A 27415-nucleotide genomic window follows, 5' to 3' on the forward strand; every position below is an offset into this window, starting at 1 on the left:
AACAGTGAAAAACATATGCTCTTTAGAATAATCATTCATCCAAAGCACTTCACTCTGCCATGGATGTATACATGTTTAATTCTTGCAGTGTTGTTGAAAAGCTGTGGCTGTTTATCTATACAAAGCCGCAAAATACATATGTACTGAAGAAGTGTTTGTGTTGTCAGCCTAAAATTAAATCTTTGTTTACATTTACACAGCCTTTGTTTTGTTATGGCTTTAATAGTAATTACAATGCTGAAACATTAATTGATTAATTAATCTTTGTCATTTGCTCTCACGATCATAGGCTGAGTGTCTCAGTTGAGTTGCTCTTTTTTCCCCGTCATAAAAATGTTCCACTTAAAGCAACATTATGTAACTTTACTACCTTAAAATAACTGTTTCACAATCATTGTGATGCTACACAGGGTGAAGGGTGACTGTGATTCCCACTCTGTGCTCTGCACATCTGTTTTGGGAAGTATGGCACTAAGTTACACACCACCACCAACTGTGAGACAGAGGGAGACGTCAAACAAGTGGTGTATATCGAGAAGAGAAGGAGACCAAAAACCGATCATTAAAGTACACAAGAGGAATGGGAGTCATGCTCGGTGACCTCTCCTTGTCATGACACTTTTAACACACACATTTGGGGTAGGATTCTAACCAAAGGAGCATTGTACTTGAGATAAAAGATGACCGGAAGGAATTGATTGGGTTAAAAAAAGTAATGCATTTTGTAGAAGGTAACCGGAAACCTCAATATGTTCTGAATAATCGATCATTATTTCAGCTGAAATGTGCTGTGAGTGGTGAAGTAAAAAAAAAAATCATTTTCAGCATGCATTTGTTATTCTCTTTGTCTTTCTTCTTCTTCTATTGGTCCTCTCAATTCACCTCTTTTTCTCCCTCTACGTTCTGAAGAAGTCCACACCATTCTTGTGTGGTCAAGCAGAAACCAGAGTTGACATGCTCCACTGGGAAATGTGGTAAAAGGTAGGTGAAAACAACTTCCATTATTGGATGAAAGCTGGAGATAGCAAGAGGAAACGACCAAGATAAAATGACTGAATGAGGTGGGAAGCGAAGCTGCTGCTCTTGGCAGGTAGAATGGAATAGATATACAGTCACAAAGAAGTGAAAAAGTAATTGTTCGCACACTGTGTGGATTGTTGTCGTGCTGCTGAATATTTTGAAAAGAATTTAGCATAAAAGTGGAGGATGGATGGTTTAAGTGCAATATGAAAATTCTTCTCAGTGATGTTACATCCTTTGTATGGTCTCATTCTATATGGAACTCTCCATCTCTTTTCAACACATACATTTATCATGCCATTTTATGTAACTCCACCGATAGTGGGCTCATTATGATCTTCTTTCTGCTGTCTTTCTCAAACTATGGATTGCAGTGTTTCCTATAGCAGGCTTCAAGGGCTCTGTGGAAATTTCAGGGGCAGCTCTGAATCCCTGGTGCATTATGTCTCTGTGAGAGGAAAATGGCAGGACAGAGCTGCATTATCCACCATCTTTGCAATTTTAGTCATATTTCATTGAGACTTAGAGCCAACTAAAACAAACAATGAAGACAGAGTGGCACCGCCCAGGCCAAGATGATAGCAAGCTCCTTTACAGAATATCCATTACAGTGTGACTGAGTTGCAAGACAATGTTCACCAGTGACAGAAAATTCAGACAAATTAAACAATAAATGTACAAAAAATGTTCAATGTTTATTCCTAACATGGAAAACAAGAATGTGCTGGATTTGTGTTATATTTTCTTGTATTGTTTTTTTCATTTATCCATTAAATTCCATAAAGGTCTACTAATCCGTATTTTTAGATTATATATATATAAGATAGCTCTAGATAATATATAAGATACTATCGATCTACTTATATATTCTAGCTATAATCTTATCTCTACTAGATGCAGAGAATTCTATATATTCCGCTTATTTTTGTTGTTTCTGCTGTTCACCTGTTGGTTCGGGGTGTGTCTTACTGGGTCACTTTTATCAGTCTTGTGTCCAACAGGAGCAAGCAGCTTGAGTGATTAATGAATTTACATTCATCAGGTGGACAGAAATAGGACTCTAAATAATGGTGCTCTGTGTCTGCTGGATGTGTACATAGGCAACTGCTTGCTATCACATTCACTTCCTAAGATTATGCAATGTTGTGTTTGTTTGTTGCACTGCCCCCCAGTGCCATATCCAGAAATCTAAAATCCCAGTGTGTAATAGTATTAATAAGCATGTTTTCATCAGTTTTTGTTAGCTTGGAACAAAAACTTAAATCTACAGAGGAAGTGGGTCCTTTCCCACGAAATCCTCTATGTTGCACCACCATGTTTCTTTGGATCGTGCCTTTCACATTTTCACAAGTTTCGTGGCTACCGTAGCTTCTCCTACATGCTTTGAAGGAAAGGGTCAGGCGAAGGGTATTCAGCTGGTTGCTATCTGAAACACCAAATGCTAGCTGCGAGTCAATCCTACACAATAGACATTTAATGTAGTTTTAAAGTTTAAAATTTGAACAATTAGACGGAGAACTGATTGTAACATTAAGCAATTCACATGCAACACTGTCTCTGTCCAGTTTGTGGCAAGTGGGCAAATTTATTGGCTAGTAGACTTGATTTTGATTTTACATCGATGACCTTGGTGTCTAGCTGGCTTTAGCCATCGCATTGGTAAGCATTGGCTATATCGCTACATGGCCTAGCTATGGCAAAATGCTTCTGGAGAAAGCCCAATAAGTGTGATGTGGTTGATAAATAAGGTCAAAAAAGGGGGATTGATGCGGTGGAGGATGAAGGACAAGCAAGTAATAAAGATAACGTTTATCAGCCAGTGGCAGCTAACGTTTTCGTGAGAAACAAGTGGAAGCAAGGAGGTAAAGATCATTCATCATCTTCGTGGGGTGTTGACATGAAAAGTGACCGCACACTCGGTGTCTGTTCATCTTTTCTTTCAATGGCCTTATAAATGTATAATCTATCGTATTATTGTGATTGAGTTGTTTTTGTTTCAGTGTGTTCAGTTGAAAATACAAATATGAAATGATTTTTGTCGTGACAAAAATGTTACAAGGAAAGGTTCAGAAAAGTTTCACTCACAAAGATTCACTCCCTAGGCTTTTCTAAAACCTTTTAACCACATCCCATGGCGTTCTTCTGCAAATGGAACTTGCTCAGGTATCCTTAGGTGACCTACATTTAAGTATGAAACTTACATTGTTTGGATAGACGTTGTTGTGTATGCCTGGAAACAGCAACAATCCCCATAATTACCAAGTAAATCTTGAGCTCAGAATATTTTTTTTTTTCAAAAGCACTGTATGTGTTCTCAAAGCCAAGTAGATATAAAAACATATTTTTCACTCACTCTTGTGTATGTAGTCATGAAGCGTACACTTTCTATACGGTTCAACAAGACTCCCCTCCAGGGGTGAAATTTACTTGTCTGAAAGCCTAGTGAATAGATATTCTGTAGACGTGTTCAGTGTATGAGAGAGTGAGTCTTTTATTTTTCTGCCAACACCATTTTCCAAGAAATTGATATTTGTCCTGCAAAAGTTCACATTGCAGAACATTGCTGAAGCTATTGTGGGCTTTGCTGTGTTTTGCTTTTTCGGAGAATATGCTCTGCTGGAACTTTGATCTATGGCGTCGTGGGAGTGAAGGACACATTCTATTTTCTTTTCTTGGTATTTAATTAATAATGGAACAAAAGGCCATTGGTCATATAACACCTGACGTTTCTCTTCTATTGTGTGGTTTATCCTTGCTTATAAAAATCTTTGGGCACAGATTACAGTATAACTCTGTTTGGGGGCAGTGCAAATCCCTGGGATTTTTACATTTGCTCATCCCCAACCCATTCAGTCCTTTCCTACCACACACAGCTCTTGGGATTAAACAGATAGAGAAGGGGGCAGGGAGTGTGCTGGGAGCTGGCTCTTTCAGCTCTTGCTTTGAGGATGATGGTCAGTGGCCGTTATGTAAGTGGATTTCAAATGCATAGTTGAGCCATTCCTCTTTGATACCATGATGTCTTTGTGTTCCACTAACCCATGTATGCAACATACAAGCAAATGCTAATGTACTGTCTGCTATACAATGTCTGCCTCCTATGCGCTGCAGAGTCCTTCACATCTTGTCCTGCCTACATACACTTTTTATACGCTTTTAAATTTGTCAGCCATACAGACATAGGATACAGATAGAAAATGCCTGACAGAGAGTATAAACCATATCATATTCATTGGTTGTGTTCCTCTTTGGATAAAATCTAATTACTCAGGTAGATTTGTAGCAGAGCTGTTATAGCTGATCCTTGGCAAACATGAATCCAGAGCTTCGTCCAAACATAATTTAAATGTGCTCACAATCATTCTCTTAAACAAATGGGGAAAAAAAAGAAAAAGAAAAACTATTCAAATACGCTTTGTTGCCAGTTTATTAGGTACACCCAGTGTACACCTAGTGGATAGACTTTAAACCCCAAGATAACACCACAAATACTACACACCCAGAATTAGTCAAAGAGAATGTCTTTACTCATGGAGGTGTTATTGTCAGCATATTCTAGTCTGGAGACACAGATGCCTGTTTACACAGATTGCAACGTCAACGGCAATCTATCTATTATATCTATGAAGGCAGCAATAGGTCTCTTCCACCCTGGCCACCACAGTGTTGAGATAGACTTGCACCTAGTCAAAGACAAACAACTAATACTGCTGAGGACCTCAAGGCCCACACGTCATCTCGTGTAACCTAAGGATAGAAAATTCCATAACACATAGATTTGGATTTCATCCCTGTTAAGCTTCTGTATAATACTAAGATCTCAGCAATTGCTCTGGGGGAGTTCATTGTTATGATAATAGGAAGGAATGATGTTCACGAAAAAGTTCTATAGCAGAGGTATTGAATACATTTACAGAATGCATTACAGAAACTTGCATTTGTGAGTAAATTGGACACAGGACTAGAAGAGATTCTCCATCAATATCAGTTTTTATTTTGCATATTAACAATTCCTGATATCCATGCATACAGTATAATGAGCTCACAATGTGAGACAGCGAGAGAGAGACAGCGAGAGAGAGAGAAAGAGAGAGAGAGAGAGAGAGAGACTAAAATATATATTCCACTTAATGTATTGCAGGATATAATAAGACAGCAGCATCCCACGTTGCTTGCACTCAATTAGTGTTACAGTGTCACAAATGAGGCTATTAAAATTAATTTAGACTTCATTTATAAACTTCTGGTTATACTTTAAACCCGAGTTTTGTAGAAATTTTTTATTGGCCTGATAAAATTTTGTCTTCATTTAACTGGAACCTGATATTTCTTACTATATAACTACATGACATTTCATACAAAATAAATACTTTACCTATATAATGCATGATACATTTATATAATCACTGTAAACATGAAAACAAAACAGACATCATATATTTACTGTACTACAAGTACTGCAGAGTCAAACAAAAGTGCATGATAAAAGACAAAGATAATATGCACCCCTGGTTTTACTGTGATTGTTCAGAGGTAAGATAGCACCATATGACAGTCTGTGGACAGGTCTGAGAATAGAAGCTGTTTTAATATTTATATTTGGTATTTTTCTGACTCAGCTCTTTTTTCCTTTTTCTTGTTTTTTAACTCTCGGTCACAGCATATCCGTTCATGTCCATTCTCTATTCCTCTGAGTTCTGGTTCAGACAGAGTCCACCTTAACCTGGTTATTGTTGGTCATGAGTGGTGACGGTTTACTCTTGAGCCTCTCCCCTGCATCGTTGGAGCTGTCCTGGAAGAAGATGCGTGCCGTGCACACTGACACTACAATGCGCTTGTATTCACGCCGGAAGTTCTGGTTCAGCACACCATACACAATGGCATTAAGGCAGCTGTTGAAGTAGGCCATGAAGTAGCTGGCCACAAATAACCACTCTGGGATGAGGGGAACCACCACCTCTGGTTTGATCGCTACAGCCAGACCAATGAAGTTGAGCGGTGCCCAGCAAACAGCAAAGAGCACAAACACCACAAACATGGTGACAAAGTTTCTAACGTCATGTGGCGTTAGCTTGGGACGATTGTCTGGCTTCACTCGTCTCCTCACCTGTATGACCAGTATCCAAATGCGCAGGTAGCAGTAGGTGACAATCATAATTGGTAGAATAAAGTGAAAGAAAACCACTGCGATAGTGTACGCTGAGCTGGCTGACTGTTCAAATGTGCAGGAATAGACTCGTGGGTCATACTGAAGTGAACCCACAAACAGGTTAGGCACGATGGCCACCACAGTCAGTGCCCAGATAAGCATCACATAGCAGACAGAGTTTTTGTCACTGTATAGTTTATCATACTTGAGGCTGTGACAGATATAACAGTATCTGTTGATGGCTATGCCGGTGATGTTGAAGATGGAGCCGATGACGCTGACACCCATGAGGAAGCCGCTGATCTGGCAGTGAGCATAACCCAGGTTCCAGCCATTGTGGAAGATGGACGTGAGGACCAGAGGGTACGGGTAGATGGCCACAACAAGGTCTGCCACAGCCAGGCTTACCACAAAGATGTTCCCTACAGACAAAACACACACCCACAGAAGAGACAAAGGAGGACACATGAGTCATTGACGCAGAGCAGATTGGTCATCCAAATGAACAAGAGAAAGAGCGTGAGTGAAAAAAATTCAGAAACATTTTGGAATTGTCTAAAAAAGTCTTTATATTTTTGCTCCAGTTCCAGTTTTGTTCCAGTATGGAGAAATCTATCGTTTAAAAAAGCACAGAATAAGTAACAACTTACAAAAGACAGAAAAACATTATGCAATGTCACCCAGGTCACTGCCATCCATCATCCTTTATTCAAGACAGAAACTCCTAATTGGGCAATGAAGTGGAGTTGTAAGCAGAGAACAATAACATAACCTTTACAAATATACAAACTTTCATACCATTCCATGTGATGAATCAATGTTCAAGGCTCTTCATTCTCACAAAGCAGTAACATTCAAGCAAAAGCCGGCTGGTAGGAAGGACAATTCTTTTGAAAATCCAAAATTCGATGGTATTCTTTGAAAAATGCCAGTAAAAAATGCCAGTAATTTAAGTGTGCACGATCTGTAAATATGCTAAAAACATGCAAAAACACCCACAAGTCCTTCAGAGACATCCATTTGTTTTCGTCGCTACTTTGTTGCATAACCTGCGGGGAAAGAGCCTCAAGGCTCAAGGACGAGAGAACGCATGTGCAAAATGTTTTTATCGTTTGTGTGTTCGTGCAGATATGCGCTTGTGTGAATGTAAACATAGTGTTCAGCTCGCATTCAATTGTCACCTTTTTATGTTGGTGGATAATGAAAGGGGGGTGTTTCCTGTCATAAAATAATGCATATTCTAATTGCCAGCAAGGTCACCACATTGCGTGTTCAAAGCAAACATGATCTGCAGCCTGGGCGGTAATGAAGGGCACACAAATGTATTCTTTGTCCTCAAACTCTTGGGAAAATTAGCCATGGCCTGTTTGAGAACACATGTTGCATGCAAAGAGGCGATAGTCAGTGACTGTGATCTTCAGGCTCTTAATTGAAATACATGACATGCGGTCAAAAGAGCCAAAAGAACAAATATCTCACTGTTTTATGTCTCCAGTTTTCCTAAAATATGCCTTTTAACATTACTGTTGAGTGGCCTGTCATGGGAGTGTTGGTGTCTCATGCATCTAGCCACACACACACAGCATTTTCACAGCTGTCACTTACATATTAGTGGAATGTGTTGTTTATATAGTAGTAAGCACCACATCATGATACCTAATGACAAGTCCAGACTCAGTTTTGCTTGTGTGACAACACTCTGTCACAGATGATAAAATACATTTAGTGCATGTCAGATGGCGACTAAGCGCATCGTATATCTCTACAATCACTGCAGTGCAAGAGGCAATTTCATTTCAGCGCTGACGTTTGCTCTGTCAGTATCAGACACACTCCCCAGACCTGCAGGCAGACCTGTCAGTCTCACCTGAGCATTAGACGTACACTACTAAACAGCCCAGTGGGCTGTTATCTCCAGTAGAACATACCAACCATTCCACTGCCAGGGATCATATGTGGCTATTAATTAAGTTTCGTCCTTGTATATCCGTCATTCAGCCGCCCTCTATATGGAATTAGTTGCACCTGCTGCTGTCACAAGATCCCATGGCCGCTAGAGAGCTAGCTTAGTGTGTGAGTGATTGTGTGTGTGCTGAGGACCTTGAGAGCCCTTTTCAACAGGAACATCTTTAAGAGTTATGATTTTATGATTAGATTAAGGTTAGTATGATTCATGCTAGGTAAAGGTTCTGAAGTGTTTTTAACATCCAGCAGATACATAGTAACAATATAACAAGTATCCATGTGTTTTCATCCACTTGAAAGAAATCCAAATTTTTTTGCTACTTTTTACTATGTTTATGATCTCCACAAACTTCAGAAAAGAACATGTTTGGGACACTATTTTCCCCAGCTAGTTGCACACTCTGTCTGCCATATATTACTAAATACGTAGAGTAAAGCAAGTTTCTGAAAAAAGCTTCTTGCTGTGATAGGAAAGAGAATGCTGAGTAAAGTAGCAGCCAGAACCAAAACAACAAGCTCAAAAATGTTAAAATACACCACAGAGCTTACCTGCAGAGTCAGGTAATCATTTGGGTGTGACCCCTTATTATAGCACTAATAATAATTGTTAACAAATACTAATTTATATTAGTTAAATAATATATTAGTGTAGCAAATGTGTTCAGTATGTCAGAGGTGGCATCAAACTTTCTCGTTGTCAAAACCTTTTATTACTCGTCGAAAACAACTCGATCACTCTGTATAAGGGCATGAAGATCAACAGAGATACTGTATGGACAATTCTCATGCCACACGAAAGCAGATGAATGATTTTTACGTCCTTGCTACTACATACCTCCCCCATAACATTAGCTGCCTCTGGCTGATAAACGTTATCAGTATTACTTGCTTGTCCTTCATCGCCGACCGCATAATTCCCTCATTTTTCACCTCGCTTATCAACCACAATATCAATTATTGAAATTTCTAAAGAAAAAAACAACAACTTTGGATACACTCAACTGCTGTGACGGTTTGCAATAGCTGGGCTATATAGTGATGTAGCCTACCAATGTGATGGCTAAAGCCAGCTAGACAACAAGGTCATGCATGTGAGATCATCTCGCCACCAACTGGACAGAGAGGTCTACTGTTACCGTCAGCGTTATGTGAATCACTTAATGTTACGGTAGACTGTCCTCAGTGATAATTCATGACAAGGATGGACAGCACTCAGATTTTTCCATCATTGTTAAAGAAATTCAGTCAATGATGGAAAATATTCAGTTAATCCAACCTCTGGTGTCTACTTGTGTTAAGTGTATTGTGGGGACTTGCCTCTCATTTGATCCCCACAAGATAAACCTTGGGGTTGGGGGTGTAGTGATTATAGTTAAGGCTAGACTAGGTCCTCCTAAGTGACAAAAACAAGTGGATATGTGGCTGCAGTTAGTCAGGCTCCATGCAGAGTGCAAAATGAGAACATGTTTTCCATGTTCAAAGAAGGTGTTGAGACAATGTGTAAACATTCATCTTTAAAGGGGCTCGGTTTTGCTCCCTTGGCTATTCTTTACTGTAACAACCCTGCTACAAGATTTTAAACTCAAGTCACTCAGTATTAACAGCCTTGACCTTGACAAGGTCATGTGGTGAAAGGCCTGAAGGCAGCTGGCTCTTTTGGCTGTTAGACTCTCTCACTCACTGTCTCTGTCACTGTGACTTGTGGTGTGATTGACGTGTCACTCGGAGTTTTCATTTTGCTTGAGGAGAGATATGGCCTGCTGCCATGTCCCTTTTTTGCGATCCCACACTTTAAACCAATTTCTTTTAGGATTTAGGTAGTTAGTAAAGCCCGTCCGAGCATGTTTTGCCACCGTAGCGCACAATGAATTTTGACACACACTGACAAGCTGAAAACATACACAGTTCATTGTGACAACTCAGTACAGCTCAACTTTTTTTCACAATTGATGGTTTGCCAATGATTGGTTGGCGACTATCACAAACAAATGTTTTAGGATTGTTTTTCAGGCATGCAGGCATCCCATCCAAGTCAAAATGTTGGCGGTAATAACACCTCTGAGTCTGTAACATGAATTAGGATTTTGTCCAGTTGTATAGAGCGCAGTTACTCTGGGTTCAGTCAAACTGAAAGTGAAGCATCTGTGAGTGGCTATGGTGAAGTCTTCCCACAGATTTTCCAAAGGGATTTAAGACCTGGCCTTTACTGGGTCACTTTTTTTCCTGAAGCCACTTCAGTGATATGGAAGGGCTGTGATTTGATATGCAGCTTAGTTTCAAGTGCAGTCAGAGGAGACTATGTTATTCTTAAATCATTTGCTTGTACTTCTTCATTGACTACTTCCACCTAATTAATTAAGCTCACCCCTCTTGAACCTTCTCCATTCACAAAGTTAGCTATTTCTATTTAATTAAAATCAGGTAAAATTCAAGAGGTTACCCCTATTGGTTTACTTCCAATCAAATAAGTGTAATACTTTTCACTCATTATATGCATGCAGAAGCCCCCCACTCCCACACCCACTCAGCTGCTCCAGCAACTCTATCTCACAATGCTGACCTCCCCCAACAGACACCAACATAAACACTGACCAATTACATGGTTATTCCCCATGATTGGAGGATTGAAGCCCTGAATTAAGTCTAAGCCAAGAACTGATCTATGCTTAATCAGTGACTCTTTGGGTTCATATATATATAGCAAAGTCAGGAGGGATTGTCTATCACTGTCACCATAGCAAAATGTTTCACATTTGGCTGCATTCATTTTTCCTCCAACCTCACAAGTCCCCTGTTCCTCTGTGCTAAAATGAACACCCACAGCATGAGACTGCCACCTTCATGCTTTACAGAAGGGATGTTGTTGGACTGCTGGTGAGCTGTCTCCAGATTGTTTTGGATTAAAGCCAAACAGTTACATTCTTCATTGCATCAGACCGATGATTTGCTCTTGGCATCACGCTGTTTTTCCACCAGCGACGTCTTTCAGTACCCTGACATGTCACCCAACAACACTCTTGTCATTCAAAATGTGCTCTCGCAGCAAAGAAAGCTCTGTCAGTGGTCCTTGAATGCATTGTCACCTCTCTGACCGAGGCCCTCGTTGATCAGTTGTTCAGTTTGATTGCAGGTAAACAACTTGCAGATTAATATAGAATATGGTATGGTAAATCTTTTTTTGATGTTTTAACACAGAAATGTTCATATATTGTTGAACTACTACTATATTTTCCTGAAAGCCCACCACACAAAACGTTGTTTGATATCACATCCCAGATCTATACAATTCTCTGAATTCTCCCAGTTACTATATATATATATATATATATATATGTATATATATTCTGAAGGTCTTTTTACAATCTTTATGAATTCAGTCAAAATGTATTCATTTTCACATGTTCCACTTTCCTACAAAAAATAATCAAATTCAGAACCTGTATATCAAGATGAGATGAACTTAAATAAAATGACAAGCACAACAAATCATTCCTAGATAATGTGTAATCAATTTAATTTTCAGCAACTCACTCTAAAACTAATACTTTAACCTAACCATTGACCTGACTAAACGTGTTTTGAGTGCCTTATTGGTTTATTTCTGGCAGAATATCAGAAAACCCACTGGCAGTCTGTCTACCAACTGTTACAGGTTATTGCACTGTTGAATGTTCAGTAAGATTATGACGCCTTTCTTAAACAGGAACAAACAGGTTCAGCCTAGACACACTGTGTCCCCACTGCTCTAATCAGCTACTGTAGGCATTCATTACCCTGCAGTCAAAAGTCAAGTCTAACTACATACCTTGTCAGGGGAAGTTACTGAGGTCAGAGCTGAATGTGCAGAAAAAGCATGTGAAGACCTTTTGTCCACCGCCCTTGGCAGAGAAGCGTTTATTTTAATGTATGTTAATGTGTGAAAAACCACCCCAGGAATATGAATACATTTCAATACGTCAAGTATATATGTTAATTCGGATAATAATGACACTACATGTAAAATTAAATGCATATCGCATGTTATAAATTTCAATTATAAACTCTATTTTCATGGTATGCAAAGATGTGTGGGTACTTCCCTGACTCTGAAAGGAAAGTTGTTGATATTTGCCTGAAAAGTTGTTGAAATCCTAATTCTGATTTTAGTGCAAACGCATGAAGTCATTCCCTCTGTCTCCATCAGTAAGGACAAACTAAACACAAACTAAGAATGTAAAATGTACAACAATTACAAAATAATGTTAAAAAAAAGGAAATCAATACTTTTAACTGCTCAGTTTCCAAACAGAAGATGCAATTAGCTGCTAAAGTTCATCAAATCTCTACAGCCTTCAAAAGGCGGAAGGGCAGATATGGATTTTACACCCGTGTAAACTGCATAACCCGATATCACACAGTGAAAAATCAAAGATTCAAAACTCACCATTTTCTCATTCTGGTTCCCATCCACTCTCCCTTCCTCTTCTATGAAACTATTTTTAGCATATAGGAAACTTAATCAATCTTTAAAATGTAACTTTTAGATCTCTACAAACATAAATTCATCTTTACTTGGTAATTTGGGAGGTTTATTTGTAATGCTACATATTCACATATTGCCTCTCTGAACCTTGAAGAAGAAAATTATTTTCCTACTTGGACATTTATCTCCATTTGGTAAGCCATTTTCATCATGCACCACTGTGACTGACAGTCGTTTAAATGATACCACACCCATCGGATTTTGAGTTCGCTTTGTTGGAGCATCTTTCGCATACTGCCACACATTTTTGAACAAAAATTGCAGATACACTTGGTTACACATTTGATAACCTTCCCCCATGATCCAGCGCTTCGCGTTGGTCTTTGCCACCATTTATCTTTAAAATGCTTCACCTTTTCGCACCTTTTCTTTCCCTCTAAAAGAAAATCATTCTTCTTGTGAATTTTCTCTCATCATTACTGCACTCCTGACCGCTCATGCATGATTCAGTGATCAGTAACTGTGCCAACAAATTTAAAAATGTCTTGAATAAAGATGAATGAGAGGATTTTTTTTGTGTGTCCATGTGTTAGTGAGGTCTTGTGGAAATCTCTCAAAATATCTCCACTATGACAGGGAAGAGAAAAAAAATAGGATTATTATGGCACTCCATCCAGAGCTAGAATGACAGCACCCGGGTATACACACAGATATGTGACAAAATGCACGCAAAACAACAGTGATGTTGGTACTTTACTTGAACTATATTAGTAATAATCCAAAGAGAAGGAGAAACAGAGAGAGAGAGTGGTAGAGAAAGGAAGAGACCAATAAAAACAGAGAGAGAAAAAGAGAGAGATAGAGGCAGCCCCATGAAGAAGCGGAGTGATTATGTCCCAGGGTCACTATTGGATTTGCGGATATTGTGTTTATGAATGAAGTCCATGACAAGCGTGGATGATGAGATTCTCGGCAGGTTTAATCTCCTCACTTCTCTTACTGAAGCTATTTCAAGGGTCTTGGATGAGTACAAAACCATACCAACCGTATAGTACATTAATAATAAAACATGGATGCTGCAAGACAAAATCTGTCAACAGCTTTCGCCGTTACTTTATAGAGAATTTGTTTTCATCTGCTGAGAGGACAGTGATAAAGGAAGTGCTTTCGACATGGATTTAGGTAGAAGTGGTTTATTCCTACCCTGGTGTGGCAAAGGAAAGAAGGGATTTACAAACTGACCTCAAATGTCCTCTCTGCTAGGGAAGTACCAACCAAAAACCACAGAGTGAAAAGCAGCATTATGCACTGCCAAGCTGATTCTAGCATCACAAAAACAGCCTGGTACAAGTAGCCTGAAGCCTATTTAAATGTCAGAATCAAGTTTTAATCACAACAGTTAACACAAACACTGGCAGTTGCTTAAAATGCTTGAATGGCCATGGCCACACAATGTTTTTTTTGTGTGTTTGTAATTCAAGGTTACTTCCTGACTCATGACGTCCACGAATGTTTCTTACTATGGGTCCCGTGTAATTTCCTTATCAGATTGGGAAAATTTCCCATTGGGTAGGAGATTTATTGGAGATACTCTCAGTTTAATACACAATGTCCTTTGTCCAGTATAAATTTTGAAACAGTGGTCCATATTCTTTTATCAACAAGAGAAGAATTTTGCTAAAAGCTACACATTTCAGATCTTAAGTAGTCTTTTGTCTGTGTTTTACTTAAGGAAAGATTAATGAATCCCTGTTCTTCTACGCAGTGTCCTGATGTCCTGAGGGATATTTTAACATCTGAGATCCACTGTGGTTTGACGCCTAACCGGCCAACCTCATCAAACGTTTAAAAAAAAGAAAAAAGAAAAAACAGTCTCAATCTCAAATTTCTGTGGCCTCTTTCTTCCACTGCCATGGTAATTTTTGAGGATCATGTGTTGTGAAAATACCTGTCCGCCACATTTACTTTCTGTAGTTAGGGAGCAGAGATGACAAAACACCACGGGTGGTGTCACACTGGATGTCAGCCAGGCCCCCACAGCTGGTGGCCTGACACAGTCTGACAGGTCCAGTCACGTCTTCCAGATAAAGCCCCCTAGACAAGTTGTCCAATGTCATGTTGTCAATCTGATTACACAGTCTTCATGTGTCATAAACTTGTGGCAAAACAGGATGAAAAAATTAACCTGTTTGTCAGACCAGGCAAAAAAAAAAAGAAAAAAAGAAACTACATTTGCAACTGTGTAGAAACACCAGTATTGTCATCTTTAGTGATAGATGTACAAACATTTATTTTTTCATCACACTAATCTCGATGAGCATCAGGTCAATGTGTGGGGGATACTGTACTTTTAGATTCCCCGAGGAGCTGGGGGTTGGGTGAACCATGTGGCCACAGCTCTTGTAGCTGCTGGTGCTGCAAAGATTTACAGTACTCCAGCTGCTCCCCACTGAGCCACACTGTGTGGTTTAGCTACAGCATCTGTTATGAACTAGAGACATTTTGTATGAGTTATATGCAATATTGCATATTCATCCAAGATTACAAGAGGACATAAACTAGGACAAAGCCTATAAATCCCCATCTGAAGCTAAGTGCTAAGGTATTTCTGTCATTCGGGTTAGGTTTAGGGTTACGTGGCAGGTGCAGGTTATTTTGCTGACACAAGTATTCAGAGTGACTTTCACCCCTTTCATACCAAGGTGAATGACGTAGAACTCGTATTTCCCCCATTTCTATAAGACTGCCATTGCAGATTAATCCCTGGTCGTCACTGTTCAGAGAGACTGTGACGTATTAGTTACGTAATTAAACCGTAACCCAGTAATTCTACTCCTTTTGTACATCTGTCTGAAGTTGTAATCTAAACAGATGAGCTATATGGCATTTTGCACTCCTCTTGTGTGCTGATGGGCATTTTGATTATTGGAATATAAGTTAATCAAAGTAAAAGCTGCCTCAATTTTTATCTGCTGTAAACAGGAATCTACAGCCATGCTTATCTGTGAGCTAAATGCCAATGTCAGCATGCTAACATGAACCACTGACAATGCTAACATACTGATATTAAGCAGGTAGAACCATGTTCACAATCCATCCAATAAACATTTAGTTCAAACCCCCCAAATGTCAAACTAAGAAAGGTCAAAAGATCACTAAAGTAATAAGGACTCTTCCCCCGGGGCATCAGGAGTGTCTGCACCAGATTTTACGACAATCCATCTGATATTTGTTGAAATATTTCTGTCTGGACCACAGTGGTGCACAGTGTCTTCCCAAAGTAATGCCGCTAAAACCTTCTAAGAAGCGAGGAAGCATATTAGATTCAACAGCACAGATGGAAGTATTCCTGAAAGGGATGAGGCTGGTTGTTAGTTTTGTAAACTTTAGCTGCTTTAAGGTAATATAGAATAGAATAGAATAGAATAGAATAGAATAGAATAGAATAGAATAGAATAGAATAGATGCTTTATTGATCCCTCAAGGGAAATTATTTTTTTCACTCAGGTTTTTTACATGCATTTTTTTCCCTGAAGTCCCCAAGGACTGAGCTACTGCCGCCCCACCACAAATTACTATGAAACTATGGAACTGAGGCAGCAGAAGAACTATGAATTAATTTTACCACATTACCACCAAGTTTAGGATTAGTGCAACTAAGGCTGCATATAAAATAAAATAAAAAAAATAAAATAATTACAACAAATTACATATTAGGTCTAATATGTAAGAACTTAAATTTTTTGGAAACAACCCTACTGGTGTTGGCTGATTACAGGGTAATATGACTATAACTGGGTCATCCACAGCAATTTTCCACATTTTCATAAAATGACTACATTTTACAGAGTCAGTATTGTGTTTGTGAGGCTTAGCTTCTATTTGGAGGCATGTTTTTTTTAACATATCACGACAGAGCACCATTTCTGAAAGCTAAATTCTAAAAAGATGATTGTTGCAAAACAGACCTTTACACATACAAACACAAAAACATGTACACAACATTGCAACCGCCAAAATAAAGCAGTTCTGTATGATTTTTTATTTTTTTTATTTTTTACCTGTGCTTCAAAAATACAAAGAACAAAACCAAAGCACAGCACGTTTGAACACAACGCAGACAAATGATCTGCTGAAAACTGAAAAATCTGTTCTTACCCCACCTGTCCTCCTTGCAAAAAGGTACCTTTTAACCCCCCTTCCACCTGCCTCAGTGTTCAACAGGTGATTCTAGTCTGAGTGTAGCTGTCTGAAAGGCAGACCAGTGCAGAGCACAGCAGGGGACTGATGGGTTGACCCAGATAATGGGAGACAGACTTAAAAGTCCAGGCACAGGATAGGTTTGTATAGTGTTATGGTGACCACAGCTTCTCTCTCCTATTATCTCTCTCGAACACACACACACGCACACACAAACCCACAACCATTACCAGTGTTCCACGTGTCTCTTTAAAAACCCCAGCGCTGTGACAATTTAATCTACAGTTCATACAGCAACACATCTAAAATTTGCAGCGTTGATTATCTCGCCTGCTCTCGCCACCGTAATTGTTTTTTCCTAATGTTCTTCAACAGATTGAATCTGAAGCAGTGTCTTCATTTCACACTGCTTCATTTCCTGAAGACAAAGTGAAAATAGGTGATCAAGACAACAAAGGTCTTGTCAGTTGTGGAAGAAAACACACTCAGCTCTGCAGACAGAAGGCTACTGTATACATGAACAGAAGTACTGTTTGCACTCGGTCACATGGAGAGTGTTAAAACATAAGATTCTGCTCCAAGTTGTGCCAAAACTCCAGCAGGTTAGTGGATGAAAAAGACATTAAGTCAAGAACACAGTAAGAGCGCTGTTTAAAGTGTAAATAGTTTAAGGAATGGAACAATTTATCAATTACAGCAAAGAAAACTATTCATTTATGTCTATATTTGTTTATCACTTAGTCCATGACGTGAAATGAAACAGTAACTTCTTTCAACAGAGTGATAAAACATGATGTTTATCATACCAGAAAATGATTTAGCAAAATTTATCTGTGGTTCTGCAAAAAAATAGGCTGCGCTTTAATTTTTATGATGTAGGAGCATCGAGTCTCAGGACCACCGTATCATTGTTGATTTAAATATCAAAAATAGAGATAAATGTATCAATCGTACTGTGATAAGCCATCATTGACAGTGTTAAGGCACAACTCAGCATTATACAATTTTCAAATACACTGACAATCAAATGACCACATTTTGACTGAAATTAATAAATTATAAATAATAATTAATAAATAATACTCAACAATTGACGGGATGTACGTACTATTTTAGAGAGGAGCGCTTGAAGAGTAGGCAAGGACTTGATCATGTTGGGACTTGAAGAACCTTTGTGTCCTCGGGTTTGATGAGTTACACTGTGAGCCATTGACGATATCCTTTGTCATGCGCCTTCTCACAATTTTTGCTATTTGAGGAAACCTTATATAACTTTTCAACCATAAAATAAAATCACCCTGGTGCCATACTGACTTGCAATTTAGTTGAATGTTGCCTCTGCACCTGTTCTCACATGCAAGTTTTGGATTGGGTACCATTTCCCGCGAGAAGTGTGTAACGTTTTACAGCACTAAATCACACTAAAAACACTAGATCATATTTTATGGAATTCAGGATTTTTCCCTCTGAGTTCCTTCGGCTCTTCTGTCTCAGGCCTCTGTGGGTGCAAGGCGGGTAGCGATGCTGGAACAGGCACCAGAACCAAAGCCAGGCGAGCGGGCAACATAGCTGGTCTTGGCAGAGCATGGCAGAGGCATAGAGACAGAAGAGGATGATGGGGGAAGTTTAGAAGAGAAACAGAGAGACTGAGTGAGAGGTCGCCAGACAAGAGTAAATCTGGGACTGGCTTTTAGTCGTTGGCGAGAGCTTGGTGAAATGAAAGGCTGAAAGACAGACGCCGAGCTGGGCTTCTTGCTGTTGGAATAGGGTAATATTAGCTGGCTGCTATGTGTTGTGTTGTTGCACTTGCTTGATGTTTGGCTGTTAACAAAGTTGTTGACTCATTAGCTTTTGATCAGAAGTAATATCATCATAGAAGAAAGTGTACAACTGTCCAACTCTAAGACAGCGGTATTGTACTCTGAAACTGGGAATGCTCAAAAATCCAAGTTTGGCCCAGATATGCTCTACACATTTGGTTGTGAATGAAACCTGAGTTTGAGATGAGTAAGAAAACAGAGGGAGAGGGGTCTCATCAGAAGGACTGTGTTTTACAGCCCTAATGAGCAGTTTGGGAGCCCCTGTGTGCATCTGCATTTTTTTTTTAATACTTCCCTTGCAGGATTCGATCTCACAACCTTTCCATCTACAAGAGGCACAGGAGTGACAATATGTTGAACTCTGGACTACACAGATATACGGTCACTCGCATTTTTGGTGCCCCCTAGCAGCAGAATATCCCAGGACTATGCAGTGAACTCAGACCTAACGTCTGAAGATGTGCACCAAGTTAGGTTACAATAGTTGAAGCTGATTTTGATTAGTCAAGTGGTTATGTAAAATTGAACTTAGTGTTAAAAATTTGTGATTTCAAAACTCTATTGACTGAAAACATAGAACAAGTTCAAATGTGCGTGACTTATATAGATGGATTTGTCTGGACCAGAATCCAGGAAACAGAGATTTGTTTCTGAGACTTAGTATGAGTCAGTAGTGGGGGAGTTTTCACTCCTTTGCCAGATACTTTGAGGCTACAAGAATAATCCAAACAGAAACAACAAGAAAATCCAGTGCCACATTTTTTATATATTGGGCTTTTTCAAGCTTTTATTTTTGATAGAGACAGCTGAAGAGTGACAGGAATGTGGGGAGAGAGATGGGGAATGACATGCAGGAAAGAGCCACATGTCAGATTCGAACCTTGGCCGCCGCAGCACGGGCCGAGCCTTCGTACATGGGGCGGTTGCCCAACCAACTGGGCTAAACGACACTCCCAGTGCCACAGTTTACACTGGCACACAGTCGTCACATGTGTTCCAGCATTTACAAATCACCACGTCACATACACACACAAATGCAATACACACACAAACCCACAGCAACCAATTACAGGAAGTCGTGGATTCCCACTTGCAATTACCAAGCAGCTTGATCCTGTCGGAAGATTGGATTGATCCCATTTATGTCATTTAGGTCCCTGGAAAGCAACTATTTAATGAGGAGTTACTGCCACTCATTACACTTCAAGGTTACTTGAGTTATTCTACATCTAAAAACCCATGCAGCTTCTGTTAAAAATTAAAATGTTGAAAACATAATAAATAATACTCAACAATTGACGGGATGTACGTACAATTTTAGAGAGGAGAGCTTGAAGAGTAGGCAAGGACTTGATCACCTTGGGACTTGAAGAACCTTTGTGTCCTCAGGTTTGATGAGTTACACTGTGAGCCATTGACGATATCCTTTGTCATGCGCCTTCTCACAATTTGCAGGAAGAAAATGACACAGGCCAAACAGGATTGCTATTTTAGGATTTGCTATTTAGTTTGTATTTATATGGTATATGTCTTTTAAACATATACTATATAGAGGAATTATAAACAAACCTCCACTAGCCATCCAAGTAATATAAGCAACTGACTGTGAAATGCTTTTAGCAACTTCTAAACTGCACTGCGAGAATATGCCCTCTTTCCTGCACGTCTTCACATTACCAAGGGTTTTAAACAATTCTTGTTGCGGATTTAACTTTTAAAGTAATCAGTGAGAACAAAATGAAAGGAAACATCTTGGTTAAATTGAAATAAAAAGAACATTAAAGAGCCATAAAGAAATAAAAAGCAGGGGAGTCTCCCTGAATTGCATAGAAACTGTGGTTTTAAATACTGGTAAGAGACAGGATGGGAACCTGCAATGACATCAAAGGCAAAATGTTTGTACAGCTTATGAACATCCATCAACCTCCATAACCTCCACACCCTTACACTGTGTTGTCTGAGCCTCACACTACTTCCTGAGCTGACAGTGAACATAGTCACATAATGAAAACACTGTTGCTGGGTAGTTGCATGTAGGGCTGGGAAGTATGAGCTAAAAGTTCTATCACCATATATTTTATAAATATTTTCCCCAGATAATTTAAATAAAATTTAATTTAAATAAAGTGTGAGACTCTGTGATAGTAAACACTTTTGCCTGGAGTACAAGTTATTTTCAGTTAACTATTAATATACATTACAGGGGTAGTGGAGGCAGTTTTATACATGGTGGAGCTTATCACATTGCACAACTGATGCTAAGTGTGTGTTTGTGTGTGGGTGGGTGTGTGTATATGTGTGGTGTTTGCTCCACTTTCTCACAACAGCTGCTGTACAATTTCAGGATCTTGTTTTGGGTAAAATATTTGCAGCTTGATATTAGAAATCATGAATTCAGTGTTTTTACCAGTAGAACCTAAAAGCCATCTGTCACAGCTTGGACGGCCACCGTGTTTCTAAATACAGTAGATGATGCGTTTGATGACCTTTTATTTTGGCTTTTTGTACGTTATAGCAGCTCTAATCAAGATTTTGTTTAATGGTGTTGCTCGTTTTGACAACCCCACAGGGAATTTTTACCCATACCTGCATTTTCCCTCAACGTTTTAGCATCTTTCAGCTATTTGTTTATCTTTCTAGAGCCATTAACCTTTCTGTTTTGGTTTACTCCCATTGTTCTGATCAATGCGGGTCCATGCAGAAAAATTGGCAACCCAACCCTCTGTGCTACCTACAGTCAAGGACCAGCCAAGGACCAGTCACGGCCCCGTCACGGAAACACGGGAACTTTTGAGTTGCTACATCTGTACCCAGCACCGAGTGACTAGTGGCAACTAGCTGGTGAACACAGTAGAGCATTTACAAGTTGGTGGAGACCAAAACAGAGGTTATACATACATCCATCAGATGGACACACAAACAAGACATGTGGCCACAATGAATGAATGCTAGCATTGCTTCTTGTCTGTTGTATTTGGAAATGGCAACTGTTTGCTAACAGGTTCACCACAAGAACCTATGTGTCGTGTTACAACTTGTACCGCTGCCCCCTAATGGCCAAAAAGAAATCACAGGCACTGCATAGCATTTACTGTTAGCGTCAACTGTATCTGGGTCTGAGACATTCCTAGTGCTCACTGACATGTTACATTCTCAGGTGATTAAAGAGGTTACTGCAGCGTTGCCCTGCATAGTCTTTAGATTCTTTTTTTTTTCTGCTCAACATCCTAATCATTTTAGAGGAACTGTCCTGCTTTGTTTCTCCATTTCTCCATTTGCATACTGTATCTCTACTATTGTGCCAGATATCAGAATGATTTGCAGCAGACAGGATTGCATGTTATTTTTAGTGATGAATCTGTAATGTAATCAGTTTTGTGATGTTCCAAAGCTTTTGTATATTTTGATATATTGTTGTTGTTCCCATGGAAAATTGAGGTCAGACTGGAGCTTTAGCATCTGTTGAGCTTTATTATATATGATTAGTTTGGGCAGTAGTTATTCCCATCATTCTATCTGACCCCAATTGACCTGAAAGAGCTCAATGTAATCTCCTTATACCATAGTTGGGATTCTTTCTGCATTTTTTGAATGTCATCTTTTTACTGTGTTTCCAGACTAACGGACCATATATTTGAGGGCTTTGAACAGATGAGCCACATTTAATTGCTGTGGTTAATGGCTTATCTTACCATTTTATTTTGATTGTCACTCTGAGCATAAGCTTTGGACATAGTCTCTAATTTCCTATTTACTGCATGTAACAGCTCTGCTTCAAAGTCACATACAGAGTAGCCAGAATGTCATATTCTCACTAATCCCCATATTAAAAACCCACTATCTCTTTCTGCATCACCACATTCACTGGTATCTCAACCTTGCATTACATCCTGTGCAGCCAGTCCCATTTTAATCAAGATGACAAGATCAAAAGTTTACTTAAACATACAGTAAGTATGTACACAGTCACGTAATAACATAGAAGCTGTACGTGTGGAAAAAAAACTTCATGGGCCAACAATAAATGCACAGAAAAATAAGCACCATGAGAAAACACGCTCACACACACATAGCTGCAGCTGGGAGACAATCACCGACCCACGCTTGACATACAAAAGTGCTCTCTTCCAGCCTGTGAGTACTCACCAATATAAATACTATTCTGCAACAGTCACATCAACAAGCTGGTGGTAGAACGTGGGACCCAAAAAAACCAATCCTATGACATTAGTCCACAATAAATATATTTCTAATTTAGATTTAGATTAGATTGTTTTTCAAGCATGGAACAAATGAACCCTGATACATCTGAGGGGTTTTTTTGTGTTTGTTGTTGTCGTCCGTATGAGGAGCCAAAGCTAATGGAGTTAGAGAAATAAACTAGGGGAATAAACTAGGGCCGCTAACTAATACATATTTTGATTATAAAATAATCAAACAACTGTTTAGTCTAGAAAAAGTGACATCTTTAAATTAATGTCAAGACGAAACAGTCCAAACACTGAAGTTATTCAATTTGACAATTTCACTGTTTTGGTATCATGGTTTTATTGTATTGATTTTTGATTTCACAGCCTTCTTTATTGTTTTAGTCCACATCGTTTTTATCAGCCTTGCTTCCATCTTAAGCAGGCAGCTGTTTTCAGCTAAAATAGCTCTGATAAACTCACTGTGCACTTACTGCCCAACACCACACTGCAGACAGACAGTTAGTGACTAGTTGGTGAGCATGGTAGATCATTAGCAGCCAGATATTTTCCTCAGGAGTTGGTAAAGAGCTAATCTAAACTACACAGAAATAAACCCATACAGTAGCTCACCTGGTGTGATTATGCCCTCTGTGTACCAAGGCTAAATTCCTTACTGCAGCTGTCCAGGTTTAAATCAAATCTGTTTCCCTTTGCTGCATGACACCTAGCCCTCTTGCTCCTACGTTCCTGACTGCCTTCAGCTGTGCTGTCAAACAAAGGTGAAAATGTCCCCAAAAATAGGAAAGAATAAGCATATTCTTCCAAGACAGAGTGCAGACATATGTGTATGCACAAATGGCCCTGTTTATTCTTTAGCCCCTAATCCTACCCTTAACCCTCAGCCCTTACATGTCTAACCTCAACCCTCCACCTGAGGTTCACCTAAATCCACTTCTTATTCTTATTAGTCTAACCTCAACTCTGCAGATGCAAGGCTCAGTCAAAATGACCTAATTTTGCAAAAATGTTCTGAGTCTGAATCTCTACGTGGTCCTAACAGGGACAGACAAACACACACACACACACACACACACACGCTTAACTGGCCTAAAATTACAGCACAGGGCAGTTTTGGACTCTTGACAGGATGATTTAGCTTATGTGGAATTCATGTAAACAGATGATGAATGGATGATCGATTACTTCTGTTGGATCTGATGATACTGTATTTAAGCCTCTGATTGGAAGAGTTGACAGCATCTGCTGAATCCCTTTCCAAAGCATAATTGAATTACAGAGGAAGGGGAGGACGGATTCTCACATTCTGCTTTCACAATAATTTGACGCACAGCTCTCCAAACATTTTTCACCCCTCAGCAGGAAAGATGTTCACATCCCCTGACAGCATCATCACCACTCTCCCTAAGGGCACATTGCTACTATGCATCTCTCTGCACTAGTTCAGTTCCTATCCTTGCAAAACACTCTGGGCCAAGTCTGATGTAACCATTTGATGTAACTAAGGTCTCCACTTTGGCTACATCAAATCCAGATTATTTTATAATGTTGTGAAAACACCAACTTAACAGCTTGCCTCACTCCTGTCACGATTCCATTCATAATAATGATGATCTCTTGTTATAGTTGCCAGTTTAGTCTGACTTTGCTTTGTGCTTTTGACACATTTTCTGATTCACAACTACAAGTTTCTTAAAATGATTATTAATTTGGTTGGCAGGTAAGTTTGTAAATTAGTTAAAACTGTTGGTAGGATAAATCAAGCAAATTTGAATGTCACACACTGTCTGTGTGACATGAAATAATTATTTGAAGCCCTACAGATACGTTTCTTTGCTTTCCTGAACAAAAAGTACAGATGTAGTATGTAAAAGCTGCACTGAACATCCATAACAAATAAAAATAAGCTGCAACAATTACAAAATTATAATGTTACGCCAACTCCTGAAGGTACAGGCATGAAAAGAATGAATCGATTCTGATCTCTAATTGTCACTTCCATTAAAATTCAGACATGCTTTTATAAAAAATATTATTATGACTACTATGTTAATAAAAATGTTTCATTAAATTTTCCTCCCTATTCATCGCTATGTGCCTGGGGAAATTGTTGACAGTCATAAGACTCCTTTGATACACTTAATTTACTATCTTTTCCCTTCCCCTCCCTACAGTCGGGATGTTTTTTTTATTTTCCACCATCCATGTGCCTCCACCATCACATTTCATCATTAGTTATCAAAAGATCCAGCTCTTTTCCAGTCCAGTTTGGCGAAACGTACCCAAAGGCATTCTTACCGCAGCTACTACTACAACAATTACAACTACAACAAACTCACAGTTAATCAGGTCTTAGCCAAGTTATCCCATCGTTTTGGTTTGTCACAGCAGAGAGTTGAAGTAAACAACCGGCTGGTAAATAAAGTCAAGAATCGTGAGAAGTTTGTGGACTTAAAAGACCTAAAAGATAAGTGAATATTGGGCTTTGATTCATCAGGGGGGCAGAAACAAGACTCCAGTTATATAAAATGATAATGCTGCTTTGTGCTTTGTGCTGGATGTTCAAGGAGGCAGTTAGATGTTAACATGATTTTCTCAGGCACTGTGTTTCTGTGTTCTGTTGTTTTGAAGTCTCTCTGCCCAAATAATGATCAAAAAATCCCTTAATACAACTTTAAGACTTTTGGGGAAATACATAGGCCTCGATAGAGCAGCTGATAGCGTCAGAGCTAAACATTTCTCAGAAACCAGACAATTTGGAACCAGCTCTAATCAAATGGAATCAAATATTCAAATCTTATCCGTAATGACCTCATCCTTAACATGCGCTCATTGAGCACTACAATCAATAAAAACACCATCCTCTCATTAGAGCTCAGCACAGATACAGAGGATGATTCTGTGCTGAAAATATTTGGTTGAAAAATGAGAAAAACTTTTTTTCTCAGAAACTAGTTTACAAAACAAACCTAAAACACTGTAATGTGCCACATTTAGCACCAGAAATGATTGAATCTGTTTACACAGTCAGTTAGTGTAATTTATTATATCAGTGTAATTTAATATTTTAAATGGATTTGTGTGGATTATGACTGAAAGTGGATATGAATGGCTTTTTTGTTATATTCTTTGGAAATGGTTGTAATCGCGTGCAGGTGATTCTGAGCCACGTCCACCTCAGCTGGCGATCTGTCAATAACAAAGCTGTCCTACATGTTACAACATAGCACCTAATCAAATATATTTCACTATTTATATGCTGAAATTAGCATAATCTAGGTTAATGGCATTGAATGCATCAGTCTGACTCGGTTCATTATTACATTACATTACATTACATTTGATCAGAGAGATCACAGAGCTTGTCGTCTATCCTTAGCTCAAAAATCTAAATGTTATTTATCTAAAGTTATTCTTGTTCTATATGGATGATGCAACAAAACTTCTTTTGCATATATATATATATATATATATATATATTATATATATATATAATATATATATATCTATATTATATATATATATATATATATATATATATAATATGAACATTTCATATATAGAAAAAAGCATTTTTATCAGACAGCTGTGATATTATTGATGAAGAAAAGGTGCATCTTGATAAGTGAAATAACCATTCAGTCCACTAAATGTCATCTTTTATTCACACAATAGAACAATACAAAATCTGTCTTATACCAACGTGTCATCATAACTGTGATTTGTCGTCTATGACTTTTCTGATGTGACCACTTAACTCCCCCTTAGTTTGCCATATTTACTTCTTCTGCTTGAACAGCAGCCACAGCAAAAAGAGAAATGGCTAATCTGGTACGGAATCACACTTCTAGATTGGATTTCATAAGATATTAGATCGACTGTGGTAGCAGAGTCAGCAAAAAGTGTTTTAATAAATGTCCCCAAGCAAGATGATATCACACCAAATCATATCATACATATCCACAGTGCAATATTTTCCATATATCAGATTATTTCTTCATAATACTACTACTCTCAGAGAAATTGAGGCTTAGACTAGTTCACTGAGCGCTGAACAGCATGAACAACTTCCTGCTGCATAATTTCCTATTACTTTTGGATTGCGCCCAACAAACACTGGCGTGAACCCAAGGAAATGTGTCTGAAAGTGTGACAAAATACACTAATTTAGACAATAATCACAGGGAGCATGTTTATGGGTCATTAAACGAAAGCATACTGTGATGAGGAAATCTAACACACTAAGCTCCTGCTCATTAGAGAGATGCGTAGGACCCAACTAATTACTTTATAAACGTGACAGGCCATGAAGAATGTGTCATAATCTTCCCCTATGAGAATTAGTCCACACCTCTGCACTGCTAACTGTGACTCGTATCATCAGAAAATGGCTGTTTCAGATTTTCACTGTTCTCTCCTAAGTCTGCAGGTAAAACAAAGTGTATCAATACAAGCCCTTAACAAGACAGTTCTTTACAATGGAGTCAGTTATATATAAAGGGGATAGTGAGTTAAGTGATCTTAAGTGATGCAACACAGAGACAAAAAGAAAATGAATTGGACTCTGGCTGCATAATAGAGATATAATTAT

The 27415-nt window shown here is 38.8% G+C and overlaps 1 protein-coding gene across 1 annotated transcript in view; it reads right to left on the minus strand.

The window, feature by feature from the left end:
- Window positions 1-5047: 5047 nt before the first annotated feature.
- The window catches only part of mtnr1aa (melatonin receptor 1A a), a 32492-nt gene continuing 10124 nt past the window's right edge, over window positions 5048-27415 (minus strand). Inside the window, exon 2 of the mRNA XM_010729290.3 lies at window positions 5048-6591. Within this exon, the coding sequence (XP_010727592.1) occupies window positions 5723-6591 (869 nt within the window). The 3' untranslated portion in view covers window positions 5048-5722. The remainder of the gene's footprint in view (window positions 6592-27415) is intronic.

The sequence above is a fragment of the Larimichthys crocea genome, chromosome X (assembly GCF_000972845.2).
Source record: "Larimichthys crocea isolate SSNF chromosome X, L_crocea_2.0, whole genome shotgun sequence".
Classification (NCBI taxonomy): Eukaryota; Metazoa; Chordata; class Actinopteri; family Sciaenidae; genus Larimichthys; species Larimichthys crocea.